Raw genomic sequence first — 24,159 nt, forward strand, 5'->3', positions numbered from 1 at the left:
CTCTTTTTTTTTTGGGGGGGGGGGGGGGGGGGAAGGGGCCCTGGATCTTCCACTGACAGAAAAATGGAGGGGGTTTACCCCCCCCCCCCCCGGCCCCCTCCTGCTCACGCGCCTGCATAGAGATATCAGCTTGGATGGATTCTCCCCCACCCCCCCCGGTCCATTTAAGGGTTAATACTTACTTCCTTATTCAAGTTGACTGTAGCTGGTTGTCGCGCAGGTGGTGCACCGAATGGGGCCACTGCATATATCAAAACCTATTTAGACACCAGGAAAATATGAAGACAAGTAACCTTGTTAAAGATATATGCCTAAATGGTAAAATTTTACGGTTGTTATAATACGTGGAATTTAGAGGGATACGATGGGAAAATTATACGTTTATATCAAGGGTAACACAGATTCATGTCTCCCCCAAAAATTCGATTCATTATTATCGTCTGTCAATTATCCATTTCAATTAATCGGCGTAGATCGGACCTTTACTTCACCTTTCTTAGGGGGATGATACGTACACTTTATTTACAGGTTATCAGGAAAACACGGCCATAACAATTAATTGATCATGGTGATGATACATAGACGCACAATAGATGTGGCACTATACAGAGTGAGTCAGAAAAAATGTCCCACTTTTTAAAAGTTGTATTGTTTGAAGTATGAATATTTAAACATGGGTTTCATGATATGTCTTGATAGAGTTATCATTTTTCACTTGAATCTCTGCATGCATGACTGAATATCAGACAATCTTTGCAAGACTGCCAGATCTCACTTGCGCCAAGTTACTGGGTGAGGAATAAAACAGTACATTGAACAAAGACAGTCAGACAGACAGACAAACACACACACAAACACACACACAAATGCATGCACACACACGCACACACAACACACGCGGCGACAATTGTTTCATTATTTCCCCTTTTCTGATTAAGAATTGATTTTTATCAAGATCGCTGAATGTTTAAGTGGCATAGCCCTGACAATAATTCCCTTTAGTACACTTTCACTACCACCATCATGTCATCATCATCATCATCATTTTCATCATCTTAATCTTCATCATCATTATCACCATCATCATCATCGTCGTCATGAAGCACAACATCCGCCAATACGCACCAAGAGGACAGCGGCCACTCAACTTTTCGTACGAGAAGAATAATTCCTCACAAAAAGTAACAGTTTGGAATGGAACGCTCATGTGTTTGCGTGTGCCTGTGTGTATGTGTGTGCGTGCGTGTGTGTGTGTGCGTTTGTGTTTCCAGGCAAACGTGGACGTTCATTATAATACACACCTTCAAACCGTGGACACTCGCCAAATGCGGACGTCCTCGGTGAAAAAAAAACTGAAGCAAAGGGATTAGATAGTGTTTGGTGTGTCCGAATTAAATTATCGCATCGATCCAAGGAAGTCCGCGGTATCCTGTGCTAAATCATACATAAAGTGTGTAAAGGATCTGCCGTGTGTCATATTTCACCGCCTGACACGATAGAGGAGACCCTAAAGCCCTCTAGTGGTTCTTCGAGGCCAGTCCGCGGTCGGGCATCTTTCGCGCGCCCCAGGTTTTTCGCGGCAATTTCGGTAGCTAGTACAGTGGCCGTGCAGTATGCGCGTGGACGTGGCCACGTCCACGCGCATACATGCAGATCACGATTGGAAAAGCTAGCTGCACTGAACAACTGACAACAACAGAGAGAGGTGAGTAAGTATTTTATGCATGTACTTGTTTTAATTACATTAACTTGGACGAGATCACAACCCAGGGTTGACGGCAGGCCATAGGCTTATTTACTAAAAACAAATAATTAGACTAGTCTATAGACCTCTATAACGGCCCAACGGCAACGTGGTACTCCTACGTAGCATCCATGCATTTTAAACCAGGACCGATTAGGCCTATGCATGACTAGATCTAGATCATGAGTATGGACAAAGAAAATGACGTCCCATTTGCATGGAGTATTCATTTTTTCCGGAATTGAAGAGGCTCTTTTCATCCTAAATGTATGCGACAGCTCCCGTATTGTATACTGTTGCATGGAATTGGAAGATCTGTTGTGGTTGTTTGTTTTTGATCATGAGAGTTACATTCTTTTGCACATGGTTGTGATGGAAAACGGGTTTTTATGTAGTGCAGTAGACATTACTGGACAACGGGGTTACAACTTGTTCTAGGGTGAGTTCTTTAATTATGGTGTAGCATGATGGTCATGACGATCAGTAGGCCTAACTTTCAACGGAGCTAGATCTAAATCTAGGTCTAGATCTAGGCTAATTCCGAAACAAGTTTAATTTAACTTCCAAAAAGGGCCTAGACTCTAGATCTACTCCCTAGCTCTAGAGTTTAGACTAGATCTAGAACTAGACTAGTCTAGAGATAGTAGAGTCTAGACATCTATGATCTAGATCTAGATGTAGGTAATAAATATAATCAGCGTTTGTGTTTACAGGCAAACGTGGACGTTCATTAGATATAGATTCTAGATCTAGATCTAGTCTAGATCTAGAACTAGATCTACACACCTTCAAACCGTGGAATGCACCTCCCAAATGCGGACGTCCTCGTTGAAAAAAAAGGCGTAGGCCTAGACCTAGATTCTAGTAGAATATACTGCTTGGCGGCGCTATTAAATTATCGCAGCGATCGAGGAGGTCCGTGATATTCTGTGCTAAATCAAACTCAAAGTGTGAGGCTTAATCCAACTTAATAATTAGACCCTAGCAATTATATAAAAGTCATATTGCACGCTAAGAAATCGATATCTAGCGCAGCGTACGCGTATCTAGCTAGATATAGATCTAAAGCGGGGAGCGGAGTATTATTAGAAAACAATTTTTTGTTAACTTTTGCCTTGGAGTTAGGCCTAGCTGTTTTGACTTATGGATTCTATAATGAAGCCATGAATTTCAGCTGTCTGATGTATGGATTTTATTTTTACTCGAGTCAAGGCAAGTGGAATCCCGTGGACTTTTTGGTAAGCCTGCAAGGCCGCAGGGTCTTATCTTTCCATTTTCTAGAACCAACATGAACATAATATACTCTAGATATAACTCTCGTAGACTCTAAACTTTTGTTTGTTTTGATTTTCATGTGTCGGTATTTTATAAAACAAATAACGCACTTGACCCTGTTGTGCGTAATGTAAATGCAGTGTACGCTCGGTTTTTCCAGATGGTGCGCCCTGTGAACTCGCCGCAAGCAGCTCGTTGCACAGAGGCGGCACCAATCTAAAGAAACCTCGCGTGTACTGTAAGGCTGTGAATAACCGTGTAATGAGGTACTCGAGTACACTTCCAGGCTTACAGTCAAATAGTCGGACGCCGTGTTTTCTTTTATAATAAAAATTATTTAAAAAAAAAAATTACCACCATACTATGGTAGAAGACTAGAAGTATACCGAAAACTCAACTTATTTTACCTTGAGTTCCAGTTGAAGGCGCTGATTCAATAATAATAATTGTAAACAATGCTGTTTTTAAAACCAAAGATGACTTGACCTCCGAGTCCAAACAGAAATCCGGACATTTGGTCCCAGTTTCTGAGTGGTGAGTTGACAGTGATTGAGCTGGAAACATTTTTACCCACGATACCATGCTAGCGCTAGCTCCCGGGCACGGGTAAGCGTCGGCCTGGACAGTGCAAATGTCATGTCGTATTCAGATATATTGTGTAAAAATGTCTCTCGATCATTTAAGAATGTCAAATTCAGTTCTCAACACGAGAGGTACATGTAAATGTAACTTGACTTATGCTCAGTCAGAAATGTCAACCCCTTATAACACGTTTAATAGGTAACACGTCTATGGAGAGCATAATTGTTGTGTGAACCCTTCAGTAGCACCCTTTATTTTTCCTCGGCCATGACATTTTTAATTTCACCTTCAAATTTTTTTTGGAAAAATTTGCCAAGTTCAAATTCAGAATAGAACTTGTTGTTGGTTTAAAATGGTTTACCCTGACCTTCACATTTGAGGATCTCAATATTTTGAGCACCAGAGCTCTAGCTCTCCTTAACAACATTTCAGGACCTCGATTTACATACTGAGCTCTTTAGTACTACTTGAAATACAGATGTGCAAAGATAGAGCTCCTTGTTCAGCACCTTAGTAAACTAAGGAGAGAGATCAACAGAGCTCCTGATTTTTTTAGAAATGAAGGCCTGTAAAAAAAATCACTGTTCGATTTCCCCTGTGTTACCAAATGCTCACTAAATTTTCAACAATTTATTATATCTTGTCTATTTCAGGATTTGATAGCACTCTGACAGGGAATAATTAGCCTTTTGACCCCCCCCCCCCCCTGACTGGGAAAGTTTGCCAGAGATCGGGAAATTTGCCCCTTAGAGCGGACAGGCCTGGTACACCCCTGAGCATGTTTATAGGATACTGAATGGTAAATAGGCCTAATGGGTAGGCACAGCAAAGAGAACAGAAGAGCATACCTAAAGAGAAGAAAGGTAAAAATCAGAGAAGTGAAATTAGCTCAGGAAGATAATCACACAAGTCACATTCAAGTTGATAGCCCGGCAACAAGAAGCCATATTGTTACTGAAGATAACAGCCATTCTAACAGTCACAGCCATACCCTCTCATCATCATCGTCGTCTCTATTTCCTACATGGACATCAGCATCACTTCCATCAACTCGTGGACAGATTTGTGTGAATACTGCAAAATCAATTTGCACCAGTAAAGCCTCTTCAACAACAGCTGCAATTTTGCGAGGTGAAATCCCTAAAAAAGTATCAAATGACATTTTGATGACAAAGTGGAATGAACACAGATTGCTGTATAAACAATTGACTCTTGTCAAGAGAAGATTAAACGTGATAGAATATGGAAAAAGAGGTCAGATGCTTAATCAGATGGGAGTCGATATGAAAAGATGAACAACAATAATTTAAGGTGTGTATTTTGGAATTTACTGACCATTCACATTTAGTGGACAAATTCTCAAATGCTATAAATATTGCTTAAAAATGTGTCGCCTGTCAGCTGATCATCCATACTGTATTAGCACGAAGACTGAGGAATATGACACTTAACAAATAAGTGATCATTTATTAATATCTTGTTGTCATCTTCCACATTTTTTCTACTTTTTGAGTGGGGATAATATCATGCGGTACAAACATTTCCTGGTCTTCACTAGTGGTATCTAAAATGTGATAAGACTGGCAAGATACTGAAGTACACTGAGCTTTGTTAAGCCAGGATTATACTCAGGCGTTTTTTACGCCAGTGGGAGACGCCGCTGAGGCTTTCACGAAGGCTTTGGTGACTTCAGCGTCTCCGAAAAAAATGCCAGCGACACAGACGCTGCGGAAAGCGAGAAAATTCAAAATGTTGAACTTTTTCTTTCTCCACCGCGACAGACAGAGTGTTTGAGGTCACATGATCTTGTGCACATTTCATAAAAGAGTTTGGTGAAAATCCCCAAAGCCAGCGAATTTGAGTTGCTTTGTGTTTTGAGTGGGGCTAAACATAGGCAGTGGAATGAAAATATGTGTTTATTTCATTTTAAGGCAGCTCCATAAGCTATGGTTAGTTGCACATATATCCTTACAAGTGGCAAAGAAGAAAATCTGCCAATTAAAGCCCCATGGTAATACTAATTAGTAATATTATCAGGTTTTATCAAGTCAATGAACAAGTATAATTTCTATTAATATTTAAGCTGCATGTTTTGACGTTCCTACAAATGTATCTGAGGCTGCTTTTAAGCCGATCTTGAAATTGCAACTAAATGAGTGCGAAGACTGAGGAGAGACGCTTACAAATGCTTTAGTGATCATGTGTAATACATGTAGATAGAACATAGCTAGTATCTTGTTGTCATCTTCTATCTTAAAATTTCAGTTGCCTTTTGAGTGTGGCTACTATCAGGTCATGCGGAATGAACTTTCCCTGACCTTCAGAGCTGATCTTGAAGGGGCATATTAGAAATGAGTGCGAAGATTGTGGCAAGCTAGAGACCAAGCGCAACTTTATAGATCATGTATCAGAATAGAAAGTAATCATAAAATAGTGAGTGTCTTGTTGTCATCTTCGATCTTTGAATTTGAGTTGCTTTGTATTTTGAGTGGGGCTAAACATAGGCAGTGGAATGAAAATATGTGTTTATTACATTTTAAGGTGGCTCCATCAGCTATGGTTACTTTTGCACAGAATTCCTAACACGTGGCAGTGGATGTGTGTTGATAAGAAAAGAAAATCTGCCAATTAAAGCTCATGATAATATTTACTAATTTGTCAAATAATCATTAGGTTTTATCAAATCACTGAAAAAGTATGTGTACCATACTCCATTTTTTTAAAACTAATTTTTAAGCTGCATATATATGTTTTGACGTTCCTACAAATGCATCAAAGCTGATTTTGAAATTGCAATTAAATAAGTGCGAAAACTGGAGTGAGACGCTTACAAATGCTTTATTGATCACATACAAGTAATAGATAGAATATAATTATGTGATATTAAGTATCTTGTTGTCATCTTCTATCTTAAAATTTCAGTTGCCTTTTGAGTGTGGCTACTATCAGGTCATGCGGAATGAACTTTCCCTGACCTTCAGAGCTGATCTTGAAGGGGCATATTAGAAATGAGTGCGAAGATTGTGGCAAGCTAGAGACCAAGCGCAACTTTATAGATCATGTATCAGAATAGAAAGTAATCATAAAATAGTGAGTGTCTTGTTGTCATCTTCGATCGTTGAATTTGAGTTGCTTTGTATTTTGAGTGGGGCTAAACATAGGCAGTGGAATGAAAATATGTGTTTATTTCATTTTAAGGCAGCTCCATAAGCTATGGTTAGTTGCACATAATATATCCTTATAAGTGGCAAAGAAGAAAATCTGCCAATTAAAGCCCCATGGTAATACTAATTAGTAATATTATCAGGTTTTATCAAGTCAATGAAAAAGTATAATTTATATTAATATTTATAAGCTGCATGTTTTGACGTTCCTACAAATGTATCTGAGGCTGCTTTTAAGCCGATCTTGAAATTGCAACTAAATGAGTGCGAAGACTGAGGAGAGACGCTTACAAATGCTTTAGTGATCATTTGTAATACATGTAGATAGAACATAGCTAGTATCTTGTTGTCATCTTCTATCTTAAAATTTCAGTTGCCTTTTGAGTGTGGCTACTATCAGGTCATGCGGAATGAACTTTCCCTGACCTTCAGAGCTGATCTTGAAGGGGCATATTAGAAATGAGTGCGAAGATTGTGGCAAGCTAGAGACCAAGCGCAACTTTATAGATCATGTATCAGAATAGAAAGTAATCATAAAATAGTGAGTGTCTTGTTGTCATCTTCGATCGTTGAATTTGAGTTGCTTTGTATTTTGAGTGGGGCTAAACATAGGCAGTGGAATGAAAATATGTGTTTATTTCATTTTAAGGCAGCTCCATAAGCTATGGTTATCCCTTACCGAACTGAAGGCCTTCGCTAAGCAGTCGCATAAGCAGTCACAAGCAGTCGATATAAGCAGTCGCAAGCCTTCATTTGCAACATGCATGTCAATGTATTGCTGCAAGCCTTCGAAGGCTTGTAAGCAGTCGATAGGCCTTCCCACAGCCAAGTTAATATGCAAATTAGCTTCGACTACTTATAATGAAGCTCTAAATAAGCAGTCGACTGCTTATAATGAAGCTCTAAATAAGCAGTCGACTGCTTATAATGAAGCTCTAAATAAGCAGTCGACTGCTTATAATGAAGCTCTATATAAGCAGTTGTGTTTAAACCTTCCTAAGCCTTCGAAGGCTTATAAGCAGTCCGTAGGCCTTCCCACAGCCAAGTTAATATGCAAATTAGCTAAGCCTTCATCATTGACTGCTTATACCTTCGTCGTTGAATCACCTAAACCTTCGTTGTCGACTGCTTATCCCCTAAACCTTCGAGCGTTGTCCACTGGGTACAAACCTTCGACTGCCTATATTACCTAAACCTTCCGTCATCAAACTGCAGCTGCGCTAATTTGCTCAAATATATTTGTGAACAAGTATTTACAAAATCAATGACCATGCAATTTCCTAATCTGTACAGAAAGCAAACTCAATTTCGTATTGTGTAATTGTATTACTCACCTTCTGGACAAAATGAAGATGTTTAAAGTAGCTCCAGCAGCTAGCAGTCCAGTGCAAAGCAAAGTTGATCGTATTTCTCCAACACAAGAGTGCTTGTGTGGGACTGTAATCTTGGTAACAAAATTCGATCCTTTCTCATTTGTTAAATTCTTGCTCTAGAATACTCTCAAAATTCTTCTTTCCTGGTGTAAATAATCTACCCCTTATTCCCTATACTGTGGGTTTTACAGGAAGACAAATCTGGCGAAATTGCAAAGTAATGATTGAAATATGCGCCGTTCAGCTCAGCTCAGAGTCTCAGTGAAGATTTGAATTTGAAAATTACCGGTTGGCCTATTCGCCTTCTACCACTAGATGGCAGCACACATTTGGAAAATGAAGGCCTTCGCGGTCTTCTTTAAAAGTGACTGCTTATCTTTGAAGGCTTATTTTCAGCGACTGCTTATCTTGAAGGCTTATTTTCTACTGACTGCTTAATAAGCAGTCAACATTTTTGGATGCTTATATGAAAGTCTTTGAAGGCTTAGCTCTCGCAAACTAATAAGCAGTCGAAGACTAAAACAAGCCTTCGAAGGCTTATGAAGTCTTTGAAGGCTTTGTGAAGGCTTAGCGAAGGCTTATCGAAGGCTTATTAAGCAGTTTTCTTTGGTAAGGGTATAGTTGCACATAATATATCCTTACAAGTGGCAAAGAAGAAAATCTGCCAATTAAAGCCCCATGGTAATACTAATTAGTAATATTATCAGGTTTTATCAAGTCAATGAAAAAGTATAATTTATATTAATATTTATAAGCTGCATGTTTTGACGTTCCTACAAATGTATCTGAGGCTGCTTTTAAGCCGATCTTGAAATTGCAACTAAATGAGTGCGAAGACTGAGGAGAGACGCTTACAAATGCTTTAGTGATCATGTGTAATACATGTACATGTAGATAGAACATAATTATGTGTTCTAGTATCTTGTTGTCATCTTCTATCTTAAAATTTCAGTTGCCTTTTGAGTGTGGCTACTATCAGGTCATGCGGAATGAACTTTCCCTGACCTTCAGAGCTGATCTTGAAGGGGCATATTAGAAATGAGTGCGAAGATTGTGGCAAGCTAGAGACCAAGCGCAACTTTATAGATCATGTATCAGAATAGAAAGTAATCATAAAATAGTGAGTGTCTTGTTGTCATCTTCGATCTTTGAATTTGAGTTGCTTTGTATTTTGAGTGGGGCTAAACATAGGCAGTGGAATGAAAATATGTGTTTATTTCATTTTAAGGCAGCTCCATAAGCTATGGTTACTTTTGCACAGAATTCCTAACACGTGGCAGTGGATGTGTGTATTGATAAGAAAAGAAAATCTGCCAATTAAAGCTCATGATAATATTTACTTATTTGTCAAATAATCATTAGGTTTTATCAAATCACTGAAAAAGTATGTGTACCATACTCCATTTTTTTTAAACTAATTTTTAAGCTGCATATATATGTTTTGACGTTCCTACAAATGCATCAAAGCTGATTTTGAAATTGCAATTAAATAAGTGCGAAAACTGGAGTGAGACGCTTACAAATGCTTTATTGATCACATACAAGTAATAGATAGAATATAATTATGTGATATTAAGTATCTTGTTGTCATCTTTTATCTTAAAATTTCAGTTGCCTTTTGAGTGTGGCTACTATCAGGTCATGCGGAATGAACTTGCCCTGACCTTCAGAGCTGATCTTGAAGGGGCATATTAGAAATGAGTGCGAAGATTGTGGCAAGCTAGAGACCAAGCGCAACTTTATAGATCATGTATCAGAATAGAAAGTAATCATAAAATAGTGAGTGTCTTGTTGTCATCTTCGATCTTTGAATTTGAGTTGCTTTGTATTTTGAGTGGGGCTAAACATAGGCAGTGGAATGAAAATATGTGTTTATTACATTTAAGGTGGCTCCATCAGCTATGGTTACTTTTGCACCGAATTCCTAACACGTGGCAGTGGATGTGTGTTGATAAGAAAAGAAAATCTGCCAATTAAAGCTCATGATAATATTTACTAATTTGTCAAATAATCATTAGGTTTTATCAAATCACTGAAAAAGTATGTGTACCATACTCCATTTTTTTAAAACTAATTTTTAAGCTGCATATATATGTTTTGACGTTCCTACAAATGCATCAAAGCTGATTTTGAAATTGCAATTAAATAAGTGCGAAAACTGGAGTGAGACGCTTACAAATGCTTTATTGATCACATACAAGTGATAGATAGAATATAATTATGTGATATTAAGTATCTTGTTGTCATCTTTTATCTTAAAATTTCAGTTGCCTTTTGAGTGTGGCTACTATCAGGTCATGCGGAATGAACTTTCCCTGACCTTCAGAGCTGATCTTGAAGGGGCATATTAGAAATGAGTGCGAAGATTGTGGCAAGCTAGAGACCAAGCGCAACTTTATAGATCATGTATCAGAATAGAAAGTAATCATAAAATAGTGAGTGTCTTGTTGTCATCTTCGATCTTTGAATTTGAGTTGCTTTGTATTTTGAGTGGGGCTAAACATAGGCAGTGGAATGAAAATATGTGTTTATTACATTTTAAGGTGGCTCCATCAGCTATGGTTACTTTTGCACCGAATTCCTAACACGTGGCAGTGGATGTGTGTTGATAAGAAAAGAAAATCTGCCAATTAAAGCTCATGATAATATTTACTAATTTGTCAAATAATCATTAGGTTTTATCAAATCACTGAAAAAGTATGTGTACCATACTCCATTTTTTTAAAACTAATTTTTAAGCTGCATATATATGTTTTGACGTTCCTACAAATGCATCAAAGCTGATTTTGAAATTGCAATTAAATAAGTGCGAAAACTGGAGTGAGACGCTTACAAATGCTTTATTGATCACATACAAGTAATAGATAGAATATAATTATGTGATATTAAGTATCTTGTTGTCATCTTCTATCTTAAAATTTCAGTTGCCTTTTGAGTGTGGCTACTATCAGGTCATGCGGAATGAACTTTCCCTGACCTTCAGAGCTGATCTTGAAGGGGCATATTAGAAATGAGTGCGAAGATTGTGGCAAGCTAGAGACCAAGCGCAACTTTATAGATCATGTATCAGAATAGAAAGTAATCATAAAATAGTGAGTGTCTTGTTGTCATCTTCGATCGTTGAATTTGAGTTGCTTTGTATTTTGAGTGGGGCTAAACATAGGCAGTGGAATGAAAATATGTGTTTATTCATTTTAAGGCAGCTCCATAAGCTATGGTTAGTTGCACATAATATATCCTTACAAGTGGCAAAGAAGAAAATCTGCCAATTAAAGCCCCATGGTAATACTAATTAGTAATATTATCAGGTTTTATCAAGTCAATGAAAAAGTATAATTTATATTAATATTTATAAGCTGCATGTTTTGACGTTCCTACAAATGTATCTGAGGCTGCTTTTAAGCCGATCTTGAAATTGCAACTAAATGAGTGCGAAGACTGAGGAGAGACGCTTACAAATGCTTTAGTGATCATGTGTAATAATGTACATGTAGATAGAACATAATTATGTGCTAGTATCTTGTTGTCATCTTCTATCTTAAAATTTCAGTTGCCTTTTGAGTGTGGCTACTATCAGGTCATGCGGAATGAACTTTCCCTGACCTTCAGAGCTGATCTTGAAGGGGCATATTAGAAATGAGTGCGAAGATTGTGGCAAGCTAGAGACCAAGCGCAACTTTATAGATCATGTATCAGAATAGAAAGTAATCATAAAATAGTGAGTGTCTTGTTGTCATCTTCGATCGTTGAATTTGAGTTGCTTTGTATTTTGAGTGGGGCTAAACATAGGCAGTGGAATGAAAATATGTGTTTATTTCATTTTAAGGCAGCTCCATAAGCTATGGTTAGTTGCACATAATATATCCTTACAAGTGGCAAAGAAGAAAATCTGCCAATTAAAGCCCCATGGTAATACTAATTAGTAATATTATCAGGTTTTATCAAGTCAATGAAAAAGTAAAATTTATATTAATATTTATAAGCTGCATGTTTTGACGTTCCTACAAATGTATCTGAGGCTGCTTTTAAGCCGATCTTGAAATTGCAACTAAATGAGTGCGAAGACTGAGGAGAGACGCTTACAAATGCTTTAGTGATCATGTGTAATACATGTAGATAGAACATAATTATGTGTTCTAGTATCTTGTTGTCATCTTCTATCTTAAAATTTCAGTTGCCTTTTGAGTGTGGCTACTATCAGGTCATGCGGAATGAACTTTCCCTGACCTTCAGAGCTGATCTTGAAGGGGCATATTAGAAATGAGTGCGAAGATTGTGGCAAGCTAGAGACCAAGCGCAACTTTATAGATCATGTATCAGAATAGAAAGTAATCATAAAATAGTGAGTGTCTTGTTGTCATCTTCGATCTTTGAATTTGAGTTGCTTTGTATTTTGAGTGGGGCTAAACATAGGCAGTGGAATGAAAATATGTGTTTATTTCATTTTAAGGCAGCTCCATAAGCTATGGTTACTTTTGCACAGAATTCCTAACACGTGGCAGTGGATGTGTGTATTGATAAGAAAAGAAAATCTGCCAATTAAAGCTCATGATAATATTTACTTATTTGTCAAATAATCATTAGGTTTTATCAAATCACTGAAAAAGTATGTGTACCATACTCCATTTTTTTAAAACTAATTTTTAAGCTGCATATATATGTTTTGACGTTCCTACAAATGCATCAAAGCTGATTTTGAAATTGCAATTAAATAAGTGCGAAAACTGGAGTGAGACGCTTACAAATGCTTTATTGATCACATACAAGTAATAGATAGAATATAATTATGTGATATTAAGTATCTTGTTGTCATCTTTTATCTTAAAATTTCAGTTGCCTTTTGAGTGTGGCTACTATCAGGTCATGCGGAATGAACTTTCCCTGACCTTCAGAGCTGATCTTGAAGGGGCATATTAGAAATGAGTGCGAAGATTGTGGCAAGCTAGAGACCAAGCGCAACTTTATAGATCATGTATCAGAATAGAAAGTAATCATAAAATAGTGAGTGTCTTGTTGTCATCTTCGATCTTTGAATTTGAGTTGCTTTGTATTTTGAGTGGGGCTAAACATAGGCAGTGGAATGAAAATATGTGTTTATTACATTTTAAGGTGGCTCCATCAGCTATGGTTACTTTTGCACCGAATTCCTAACACGTGGCAGTGGATGTGTGTTGATAAGAAAAGAAAATCTGCCAATTAAAGCTCATGATAATATTTACTAATTTGTCAAATAATCATTAGGTTTTATCAAATCACTGAAAAAGTATGTGTACCATACTCCATTTTTTTAAAACTAATTTTTAAGCTGCATATATATGTTTTGACGTTCCTACAAATGCATCAAAGCTGATTTTGAAATTGCAATTAAATAAGTGCGAAAACTGGAGTGAGACGCTTACAAATGCTTTATTGATCACATACAAGTAATAGATAGAATATAATTATGTGATATTAAGTATCTTGTTGTCATCTTCTATCTTAAAATTTCAGTTGCCTTTTGAGTGTGGCTACTATCAGGTCATGCGGAATGAACTTTCCCTGACCTTCAGAGCTGATCTTGAAGGGGCATATTAGAAATGAGTGCGAAGATTGTGGCAAGCTAGAGACCAAGCGCAACTTTATAGATCATGTATCAGAATAGAAAGTAATCATAAAATAGTGAGTGTCTTGTTGTCATCTTCGATCTTTGAATTTGAGTTGCTTTGTATTTTGAGTGGGGCTAAACATAGGCAGTGGAATGAAAATATGTGTTTATTACATTTTAAGGTGGCTCCATCAGCTATGGTTACTTTTGCACAGAATTCCTTACACGTGGCAGTGGATGTGTGTATTGATTAGAAAAGAAAATCTGCCAATTAAAGCCCATGGTAAAATTTACTAATTAGTCAATTAATCATAAGCATATACATGTACATGTAATTATGTGATAGTATTAAGTATCTTGTTGTCATCTTCTATCTTAAAATTTCAGTTGCCTTTTGAGTGTGGCTAATATCAGGTCATAAGGAATGAACTTTCCCTGACCTTCAGAGCTGATCTTGAAGGACATTATCTGAAATGAGTGCAAAGAGACCCAACTTCCCAAGTGCAGCTTTATTGATCATGTATCAGAATAGAAAGTAATCATGCAATAGTGAGTGTCTTGTCAGCTATCTTTGAGTTGCTTTTTTGAGTGGGGCTAATTCCAGGTCCTGTAGAAAATCACACCATTATGATTTGTTGTTAAATGAGAATTAAACAGATTTTCTGTTTTCCAAATATTATATTTAAATTTAAATTTAAAGTGTCAAAAGTGCCACCTATTTCACAGTATTAGGGATCCTTAAGGTGTGTTTCTAGATCCTACCTTGAGCATCAATGCACTGGCAGTCAGATGACTAGGAAGCTTCCTTATGTGAACATTGTGTAACGTTTATAGTCAAATGGAGACTTTAGGCTAACTTTATTAGGCTTACCAGTTGATCACCGCTATGTATACCGGTAATGTTTTGCATATCAACTTGGGACTTAGGAGCCAACTGTGATCAGGTCCTCAGTTTGCTAGGACCAGATGATAAGAACACGTTCATATGTGTAAATTGTGTAAACTAAAGTTTGCAAGTCAAATACTTTAGGCCAATGTTTGCTCTGTTTCCAGGTAAACTTATATGCCATGATAGGCCAATGTGTAATGTTTTGCATATCAATTATTGACTTATGGGCAATTATAATCAGGTCCACAGTTGGCTTGGGTCAGATGACCAGGAAGCATCCTCACGTGTAAATTGTGTAAACTGAAGTTTGTAGGTCAAATGGGGACTTTTGGCCAACTTTACTTGGCTCATCAGTTGATCAGGGCATGATGACTCGTCAAAGGACCGCTATGTATAATGCAGGGCTTTTCAACCTGCGGCCCTCGGGACCATTTTGTGCAGCCCGCGAGACCTTCATGACAAAATAGTTTTAAAGCTATCAATCAATAATATGCAAATTTCATGTTCATTAAATCGACATCCATGTATTTTTGGTATTTGCAATACTACTCGTATGCATGCCCCCTTTTTATGACAGAAAATGGCAAAAAATACATTTGGCTTGAAAATAAGTTGCACAAAGATATTTCCCCTTGAACCTGGTTCACACGATTGCAGCCCGCGGTTGTTGAAAAGCCCTGGTATAATGTTTTGCATATCAACTTGGGCCTTACTAGCCAACTGTGATGAGGTCCTCAGTTTGCTAGGACCAGATGATGAGGAAGCATCAACATGTGTTAATTGTGTACTAAAGTTTGCAGGTCAAATGGGGACTTGGCCAACCAACTTTGCTAGGTTCCCCAGTAGAGTTATTATTATATAGGCCATGATTGGCAAATCATACTGTTTTGCATATCAAGTGGTGACTTATGGGCAATTTTAATCAGGTCCTCAGTTGGCTTGGGTCAGATGACCAGGAAGCATCCTCACGTGTACATTGTGTAAACTGAAGTTTGCATGTCAAATGGAGACTTTTGACCAACTTTACTGTTGCTAAGCAAAACATTAAATACAAATATATTACTTAGTGGTCCTTTGACGAGTCATCATGGTCCTGATGAACTGGTGAGCTGAGTAAAGTTGGCCTAAAGTTCCCATTTTACCTGTAAACTTTAGTTTACACAATGTACACATTAGTGCCCTGCGGGGCAAGACTTTCTTCTACCCCGACCCGGCACTACCCCAGTTTCATCAGCCCCGACCCGTAATTTTTCACCCTACCCAGAAAGTTTTTTTCTTGGACCAGACCGGACTGGACCGGGCATTTTTGCAGGGGTGTGATTTCTCTGGTTTTCTGGATTTTGAAATTTGATTTTTGTTTTTGTGGATTTTGTTGGTGTTGATTTTTTAATTTCTTTCTCTTAAAAGTGTTTAAAGCCTCTCCAAATGTCTAGTAAAATCCATAAAAGGGGTGGGGTTACCCCTTTCCTGGACCCGGCGGTGAGGATGCTCGCTTCGCTCTATATTTGGATCTTCCTGGATTTTTTTCCAACCCTCAATCACACCCCTGATTTTTGTCACGGCCCGTAAACGTATGTCTATTTTGAAAATTATGCGTAAAATCACAATTTACATTCTGTAATAGGCAGTTTTTATTCTGAAATAAGCATATTCAACAAAAAAATAAATTACAACAATTTCAACGGAATACATCCATTGTGAAATGCTGATGGTTTTTATTTAGTTTTGGGGTGGTTATATTGAGTTTGGACTAATTTTGTTTAAAAATCAAAATTTACCCGAATGCAAATTCAACCCGCCCATGGACTGCCCCGAAAATGTTTGCCCCGACCCGGACAGGACTGTAAATTTGACTAAAAATCCTTACCCGACTTGGGTTTTGGTCCAGGTCGGTCCGGGGACATTCGGGGTTTCTGGGTGTTTCGTATGGCTCTAGTACACGATGCTTCCTCAACATCTGGTCCTAGCCAACTGAGGTTCTCATCACCCCAGAATCCACAGTGATATTTATTTTCTATTTTCTTGTTGCAGATACTTCCTGTAACTTGTTCGAAATCATGGTAAGTTTGTTTTTGTATTCATTGAACATTTGTTTGAAAATAATACCATATGAATTGAAAAACAATTTGCAGGGACATGCTATAACTCAAGTCTGCTATGTACAATCATGGGGTGAGGCTACATGCTCTTGAGATGCATTCCTTAAGGGAGCATTTATGATAAATGGGATTTTGTACACTGCTTGTTTTGAAATTAAAGGCCAAAAGTGATTTCTGCATAATTTTGTCAATCATTTGTGACTCGACACAGTCAAATGAGGTGGATGTCGGCATAATTTAATCATTTTGAATTATAACAACATGTTATTTTGATTTAATGTGTTTATATCATGTGAAATGAATATATGCCAAATTTGACTTGCATCTCCAATTCCTTTCCCGAGAATTACAACTTTTCTTTCATTTTTCTATTTATCGGAGTCGACACCAATTAATTACAAGGGTGCTGAATTCTGCACCATCTGTTGTAATCCTTGACCATTAAAAGATGTACGCTTTTAAAAATGATCGTTTAGGTATTTAAAAGTGTTAAAGCGACTACGACGTGAAAATGTCAATTAGCCTCATCCCCAGTGTGCTTTTACCAAAATGTGGATTTTCTTCATTTTCCAGGGGGGGGTTGTCATGTTTGTGCTTTTTTTTCTTCATAGATTTTTGAATTTCATCACATTTTGAGTGTAATCAGTGGATAAACCCAAGATAAAAATATGAAGATATTGTCAAATGCCCCTTTAACTCTCAAGAGCACATAACTTTGAATTTCCAATTCAAGGCATTCCAGAAAAGCAATCTGAAATTTATCATAACTCTGGAAAGGAATGTAATAAATTAATGATTTTGGTATCAAAATGATCCTAGACTTGTGGAGAATGCATTACAGGTATTAACAAAATCTGAAGTTGGTCAACGCACATCATCATCAGCCTCATTTACCCGCGTTGGGTCACATTTATTATTCTAGAAAATATTTTTGAATAACATGCTCCCTTAAAGATAAAGTTGAGTTCTGGTCATGTGATTGCATTGTGAAAGAAACGGTGTGGAATCTATCAGAAAAGGTTGATCATCTAGTATATAAGTATTCGTGTGTATTGCAAGGTTCTGGAATCATCAAAATGATGAGACATTTGGCCAAAGCTTGGCAAAGTTACAATCACTGTACACAGAATGATGTATATGGGACTACACGAGCACATGGCGAAAAAAACCTACCCCCGATTTTTACGTATTTTATGTCATATTTAGAATATGAAGGCATTTGAAGAGCCATGCTTTTCAGGGAACATGTTTAATCTGATGTTCTTCCACAATGATAACGCTCACAAAAATTATATTTACCTCTTCCCAGAACTCAACCTTCTCTTTAAGGAAATGCTCTACCCTATTGGTCATTCAGTCACAAACAAAATATGATAAGCATGGTCTAGTGTGAAGGTTTAATGACAACTAAGTGTGTATTCCTTTTGTTTACACCAATCCGGCCAAGCCATTATTACTGTGGTGTCCCCGCTGTCAAACTGCTGTGTCCCGAGAGAGGGGGTTCATATCCTTTCATGGGATTGATGCATACATAATACAACACAATTGATCTATTGCAATGTGCAATCACGTATTAATTTGCAGAATCAAAATGTACCGTGCTGATTCAGTTGTGGTTCCGTCAACAGAGGGCCAAATACAGTAAACGCTCGACGGGTTGGTGTATAGAATGCATAACATGCACTTCAAACATCTGCTTTATTATTTTTAATTATAGGTATTGAAATGTATAGAGCATTTCATGACTGACCAACATTTTAATGCTCTTCACTTTAATTATTTTAAGAACCATATGACTTGCAAAAGTATAACTGTAATATTTAAATTTGTTGTCACCGCCCTTTAAATCTTTCACAGAAAGTTTCACTGAAACTATAAGTACTGTTAGGCTTTGACGAACGACCATATGCTTTGGGTAGTTTAGTCCGTTACCTTAAGCTTTCTGTTTATTTGATAAACTTATACTGACTGGTGATGAAACATTGCCATTTTGATCTCCTGCTGTATTACTGAGAAATTGCTTTCAAAAAGCTGATTAAATATGATTCAGTTTCATTAGAGTTCTGCTGTCCCATCACTTTGGATGTTACTAAATACTGTACTAACCCCATTATAGTCCCACCTAAATTTACACTGGAATGAACTTGAATTTAGAGGGTGGGATCAAAATCCCATTTTGATCCTAACAAAAAAAAACACAAGCATCAAAATGTCAGCCTTTTCTGACGTAAATGAATTCCAGATATTTTCAAGTGTCAAATGAGGTGTGTGATTAACAAAGATCTGCAAATGAACTGAAGCATAATCACAAGAGAAACTACCAAAACAGTAATAATAGCAAAAACTGCTTGTAACTAGAATTGTCTTCCAGCAAAGAGCTTCTAAGGTGGGATTATAATTGAACATGGGTCTACTCAGGTCAGTATGGCAATAGTCCATAGAATAGATGAAGTCCAGGCAATATCAGCATTACATCTGTGAGAAATTTCTGAAACTTTTGCATGTTGAAAGTACATGTAGGTGTACATGTAGATCATATCGAAGATCTCTATCTTGGTTGCAGTTAATCTTGACTTGAATCAATACCTCATCAAATCATTGACTTGCATGTATTATACAGGAACGATCAAGAAGGCGGGTTTCCCCAGAGCAAGTGGCAAAGAAGTGGTGTCAAATATCACAGGATCAGTCAGGGTTTCAGAAGAAATACATCAACCAATACATTGGTATTTTTTTATCACTGGCATTGTCCCTTTAATGCCATTTTCATCTTCATCTATATTTTGGTTTGTTAATTTCCTAAAACTTCATATATGTTTTGGTTTGGTTCCAAAACTTCGTTATTTTGGTTTGTTTCCTAATTTCTTCGTGTTTTTTGGAAGTTCTCTGAATCTTCATTGATGCGTTGTTTTTTTAGGCAAAAAAAAAAAGAGGTTCGTCTCAAGTTCCACAGGTTCAAAACCCAAAGCGCTATGCATTTTTGTTTGTTTTTTGGTTTAGTCTAAAAAAGTTATGCGGGAGTGTCGTGGTCGAGTGGTTTAAGGCGCTTGACTGGAGATGCACTAATATCCTTTGGCAAGATATTAACCTGCACTTGCTACTCTCCACCCAGGTGTTAAATGGGTACCCAGCAGTAGGATGCGGCCGTCATTGTTTGTCAAACAGTTTTTTGAGCATCAAGTAACGCCTGGCTGGAATGCTCCCCAGGGAGTGGAGATCGTGCACAGTGTGTGCGGGCAAGCACTGAATCCTATGACCGGGCTAATAGTATATTTGTAAAGCGCTTAGAGACATTTGTATTTAAGCGCTATATAAAAGCTTAATATTATTATTATTATGCGCTCGTGGAAATTCCTTTTTTTATTGCATTTTTAGCCCACTTTTTTTTCTATTTTTTTGCTGCTTTGTGGCCATATTTTTATTTTTGCATATCAACTGGGGACTTAAGAGCCAACTGTGATCAGGTCCTCAGTTTGCTAGGACCAGATGATAAAGACGCAGTCATATGTGTAAATTGTGTAAACTAAAGTTTGCAAGTCAAATAGAGACTTTAGGCCAAGGTTTGCTCTGTTTCCAGGTAAACTTATATGCCATGATAGGCCAATGTGTAATGTTTTGCATATCAATTATTGACTTATGGGCAATTTTAATCAGGTCCACAGTTGGCTTGGGTCAGATCATGGACCTATTACGGATGGACATTCAACGTGATTCTTTCTTTGATCCAATGATAGTCACCGCCTTCTGATTATGTGCATCTTAATGAGAACATTCGGCTGTTTTAACAATAACGACTGCGTAAGCATTTTCGGGCATTGACAAAGGAGCAGTTTCCCTCTCTTGGGTTTTGTTTGGATGGTGTGCTCTGTAAGAGTATGTCTTCAATAAAAAACATCCCCAATGGGGAGCAGCAAAGTTGAAAAGCAGACGATTTTGGTGATATGAAATGTATTATTACTGATCTTGATTCTGTCCCGGCTTTTTGGCGGCGACCATGATGAGATCAAAGTGAAGAAAACATTTACGGAATGTTATTGAGACGACATTGACGTAGACAATCACAATGAATTTGTTAAGAAAACGATGAATGTCCATCCGTAATAATGGTCCATGGTCAGATGACCAGGATCGACGCATCCTCATGTGTACATTGTGTAAACTGAAGTTTGTAGGTCAAATGGGGACTTTTGGCCAACTTTACTTAGATCTGTGTTTTGGTTTGTTTCCTTATATCAATGCTTTGTTTGTTTACTGACATCCATGTTTTGGTTTGTTTCCTTATATCCATAATTTGTTTCCTTATTCCATAGTTTGTTTCCTTATATCCATAGTTTGTTTCCTTACATCCATGTTTTAGTTTGTTTACTGACATCCATGTTTTGGTGTTTACTGACATCCATGTTTTGGTTTGTTTCCTTATTTCCATAGTTTGTTTCCTTATATCCATAGTTTGTTTCCTTACATCCATGTTTTAGTTTGTTTACTGACATCCATGTTTTGGTTTGTTTACTGACATCCATGTTTTGGTTTGTTTCCTTATTCCATAGTTTGTTTCCTTATATCCATAGTTTGTTTCCTTACATCCATGTTTTGGTTTGTTTACTGACATCCATGTTTTGGTTTGTTTACTGACATCCATGTTTTGGTTTGTTTCCTTATATCAATGTTTGGTTTGTTTCCTTACATCCATGTTTTGGTTTGTCCCCCAACACAGACGTGAAGGTTTGCTCCCTTAAATTGATGTTTTAGTTTTGGTTTGTTTTCTTACATTGTTTTGGTTTGTTTCCTGACACATGTATAAGTTTTGCTTCCTTTCATCGATGTGTTGGTTTGTTTCCACCGTCCATGTTTTGGTTTGCTTCCTTACATCTATGTTTAGGTTTGTCCCCTAATGTATACGTTAAGGGTTGTTTTACAATCAGGGTACATCTTTCGGGGGCTAATTCACCCCGAGCCCCCGTGTATTTTTTCGCTGTTGCTGAAGTCCACAATGTGATCCATAAAAATAATATATGGACTTCCTCAAAAATGGTATTACCATTATGCCAACTTATAGGCCACCAGTAGCACTACCTACAGGTACAAAGATCTGTTTGACATCTTTGATAAATAAAAAAAATATGTACCTACTGGTATGTGCATGAATGTTAATATTTGTGTGAATAAAAACTCTGTCAAAATCAACATTTAGGTATCACCTACTAGTCCATAATAGAAACTGAAGCACGGTAGTTAAAACTAAAAAAACATGAATATATTTTGTTATTGGTAATGTGCTCCATTGATTTGAAATTTTGTGACGCATTCCGTCAAAAAATGTCCTCTCCGAAATCACTTCAATTAAACTCCAAAATTAAATGAACAAAATGGTTAATGACATTTTGTTTATAAACTCTTATCCAAGTATATACATTTATGTTAAGCCGCTAGACAAAGTGTTTGAAGAATGTCCTATGCCAACCGTGCTCTTAGAGTGTGCAAGTTGCTGACGTGTCCAGCTTGGCATACCAAAATGCGGTCGGCATAGATGACATTTTGCCCTCTGTAGACCGTGTGCCCTTGCCCCATGGGGTCAAGGGGCTATGCGTATGCCAAATACTGTAAAAGGATTTAATTTCATAGGTTTTTTTTTTTCGCGAATTTAGAAAAAGCAGGATTTGGCGAGAGTTTTAAATTTGCGAATACAGAAAATTTACTGTTAGTTTTAATGTAAATTTTGCGAGGGATTTAATTTCGCGAATTTTATACCCTCACAAAATTAAATCCTTTTACAGTATGAGCTCTGTAGTTTTGCAATTTTTATGCTAGAGGTGGTTATACAAAGAGTCTTCAGAAGGAGGAGAAGATCGAGAAGACTAAACACCCTTCATAGCATAAGATCAGGGTGCAAAATAAGGAGTCTGAAGGGCACACCATTTTAAGGCAGTTATTAAAGGGCGCATCAATTTAGAAGGCAAAAAATATTAAAAGTATAGCAAAACAATATGGTAACTTCTGGGGCATCAAGGCAACTGGTAGTGGCACCGACGGCAATTGCCTTTGATGCCTTCGGTTATTTTGCACCCTGCATAAGATCTATGCCGGGTTTCACCCAGGCAAAATAAGGAAGTGTTATTACCTGAATAACTCATATCTGCTCTGCCCCAATCTACCTTTGGATTAAATAAGGATTTCATGTGTTGTCTTCTGCACAGGTTATGGTCTCTTTGCAACCAGAGATTTCTCCAAAGGCGATTCTTATTGGAATATAGAGGGGTACACAGACCTGATACAGCTGCTGAAAACAGATGATGTTGATAACACCTATGTGTTTGAGTACAGACATAATGGGAAAGATATGCTGTAAGTTTTAAACTAATTTAAAGTAATCTTGTTATTATTATATAGCCAGTTGTTGATTCAACACAATTTCAGCATTGGGAGCTGCCAAGAAGCCAATCTCAACAATCAATGATTTGCATTAAAATGTGTAGCTAATTAGGCAAATATCAACAATCAATGGTTTGCATCAAAATGTGTAGGCAAATGTGGATATATTACACATGAATTTAATGAGTGTGACTCTCCACTTTTGAATAATTGAAAGTTATTTTTCAATGCAAGGAGTAGCAGTTAGAAATCACCAGTGAAATGGAATTCTACATCCTCACAATTTGTTATTGATTATGAAGAACATCACAAATTCACTTGCATAGTGCATATAACTAACCATTGGTTAATTAATGGTTCAAGTTCGGGTCAAGCAACTGTTTGAATTATGGTATACCATCTAGGTTTTGTGTTGCGATCGGTCAGTGGTTCAAAACCAAGATAGCGTGACCAAATTGACCAGCAATGACACCTTTTGTAATGTGCACTACAACATTGAATAACAAGAAATACTAAGGTCGACTTGTAAAATTTTTGTTGTTTTTTTGTTGACAGAACAACACTTTGTATGAGTTTTTCTTGTATTCAAGAGTAGTAAAACATAATAACCTGTGGTCCAGTGTTTTTACACAGTTTGGGTTTACTTAACTCACAAATGCTACATGTAAATCGAAATCAACTGGTATTAAACAAGGTTTCATTGTGTTTACCTGCTGATTAATGTTCTAAATAAGAGCATGTTAGAATCTGTGAATACCCCTTTAAATAATTTTAAGAAAATCTATCAAAATTTACTTTCTTTCCTTATGTTTTGGTCAAAAGGATCGACGCCACATGCCCTAACTCCTGCCTTGCTCGATATATCAACGACTGCCACAAAAGACCCAACTCCATTATGAAGAAGTTCTCTCTCTCAGGAATGATACATCTCTGCTTGTATACTTTATCCAATATCAAAATTGGAGAAGAAATCAGGTACGACTATGGGATGCTGGATATGCCATGGCGACAGGTACCGGTATGTACCATTTCTTTCTAATTTGTATTTCTATACTTAGACACATCTAATTCATTCTTCAT

At 37.3% G+C, this 24,159-nt stretch overlaps 1 protein-coding gene across 1 annotated transcript; it reads left to right on the forward strand.

Moving 5' to 3' along the window:
- The first annotated feature begins 1,235 nt into the window (after positions 1-1,235).
- LOC115927713 lies at positions 1,236-23,056 on the forward strand. Its single transcript, XM_030993911.1, has 4 exons — positions 1,236-1,705; positions 16,643-16,671; positions 19,331-19,436; positions 22,905-23,056. The coding sequence occupies exons 1-4, from the start codon at positions 1,648-1,650 to the stop codon at positions 23,054-23,056; spliced, it is 345 nt and encodes a 114-aa protein (XP_030849771.1). The 5' UTR covers positions 1,236-1,647.
- The last annotated feature ends 1,103 nt before the right edge of the window (positions 23,057-24,159 follow it).

This window comes from Strongylocentrotus purpuratus, unplaced genomic scaffold (genome assembly GCF_000002235.5).
Source record: "Strongylocentrotus purpuratus isolate Spur 01 unplaced genomic scaffold, Spur_5.0 spur5_scaffold_20, whole genome shotgun sequence".
Lineage (NCBI taxonomy): Eukaryota > Metazoa > Echinodermata > Echinoidea > Camarodonta > Strongylocentrotidae > Strongylocentrotus > Strongylocentrotus purpuratus.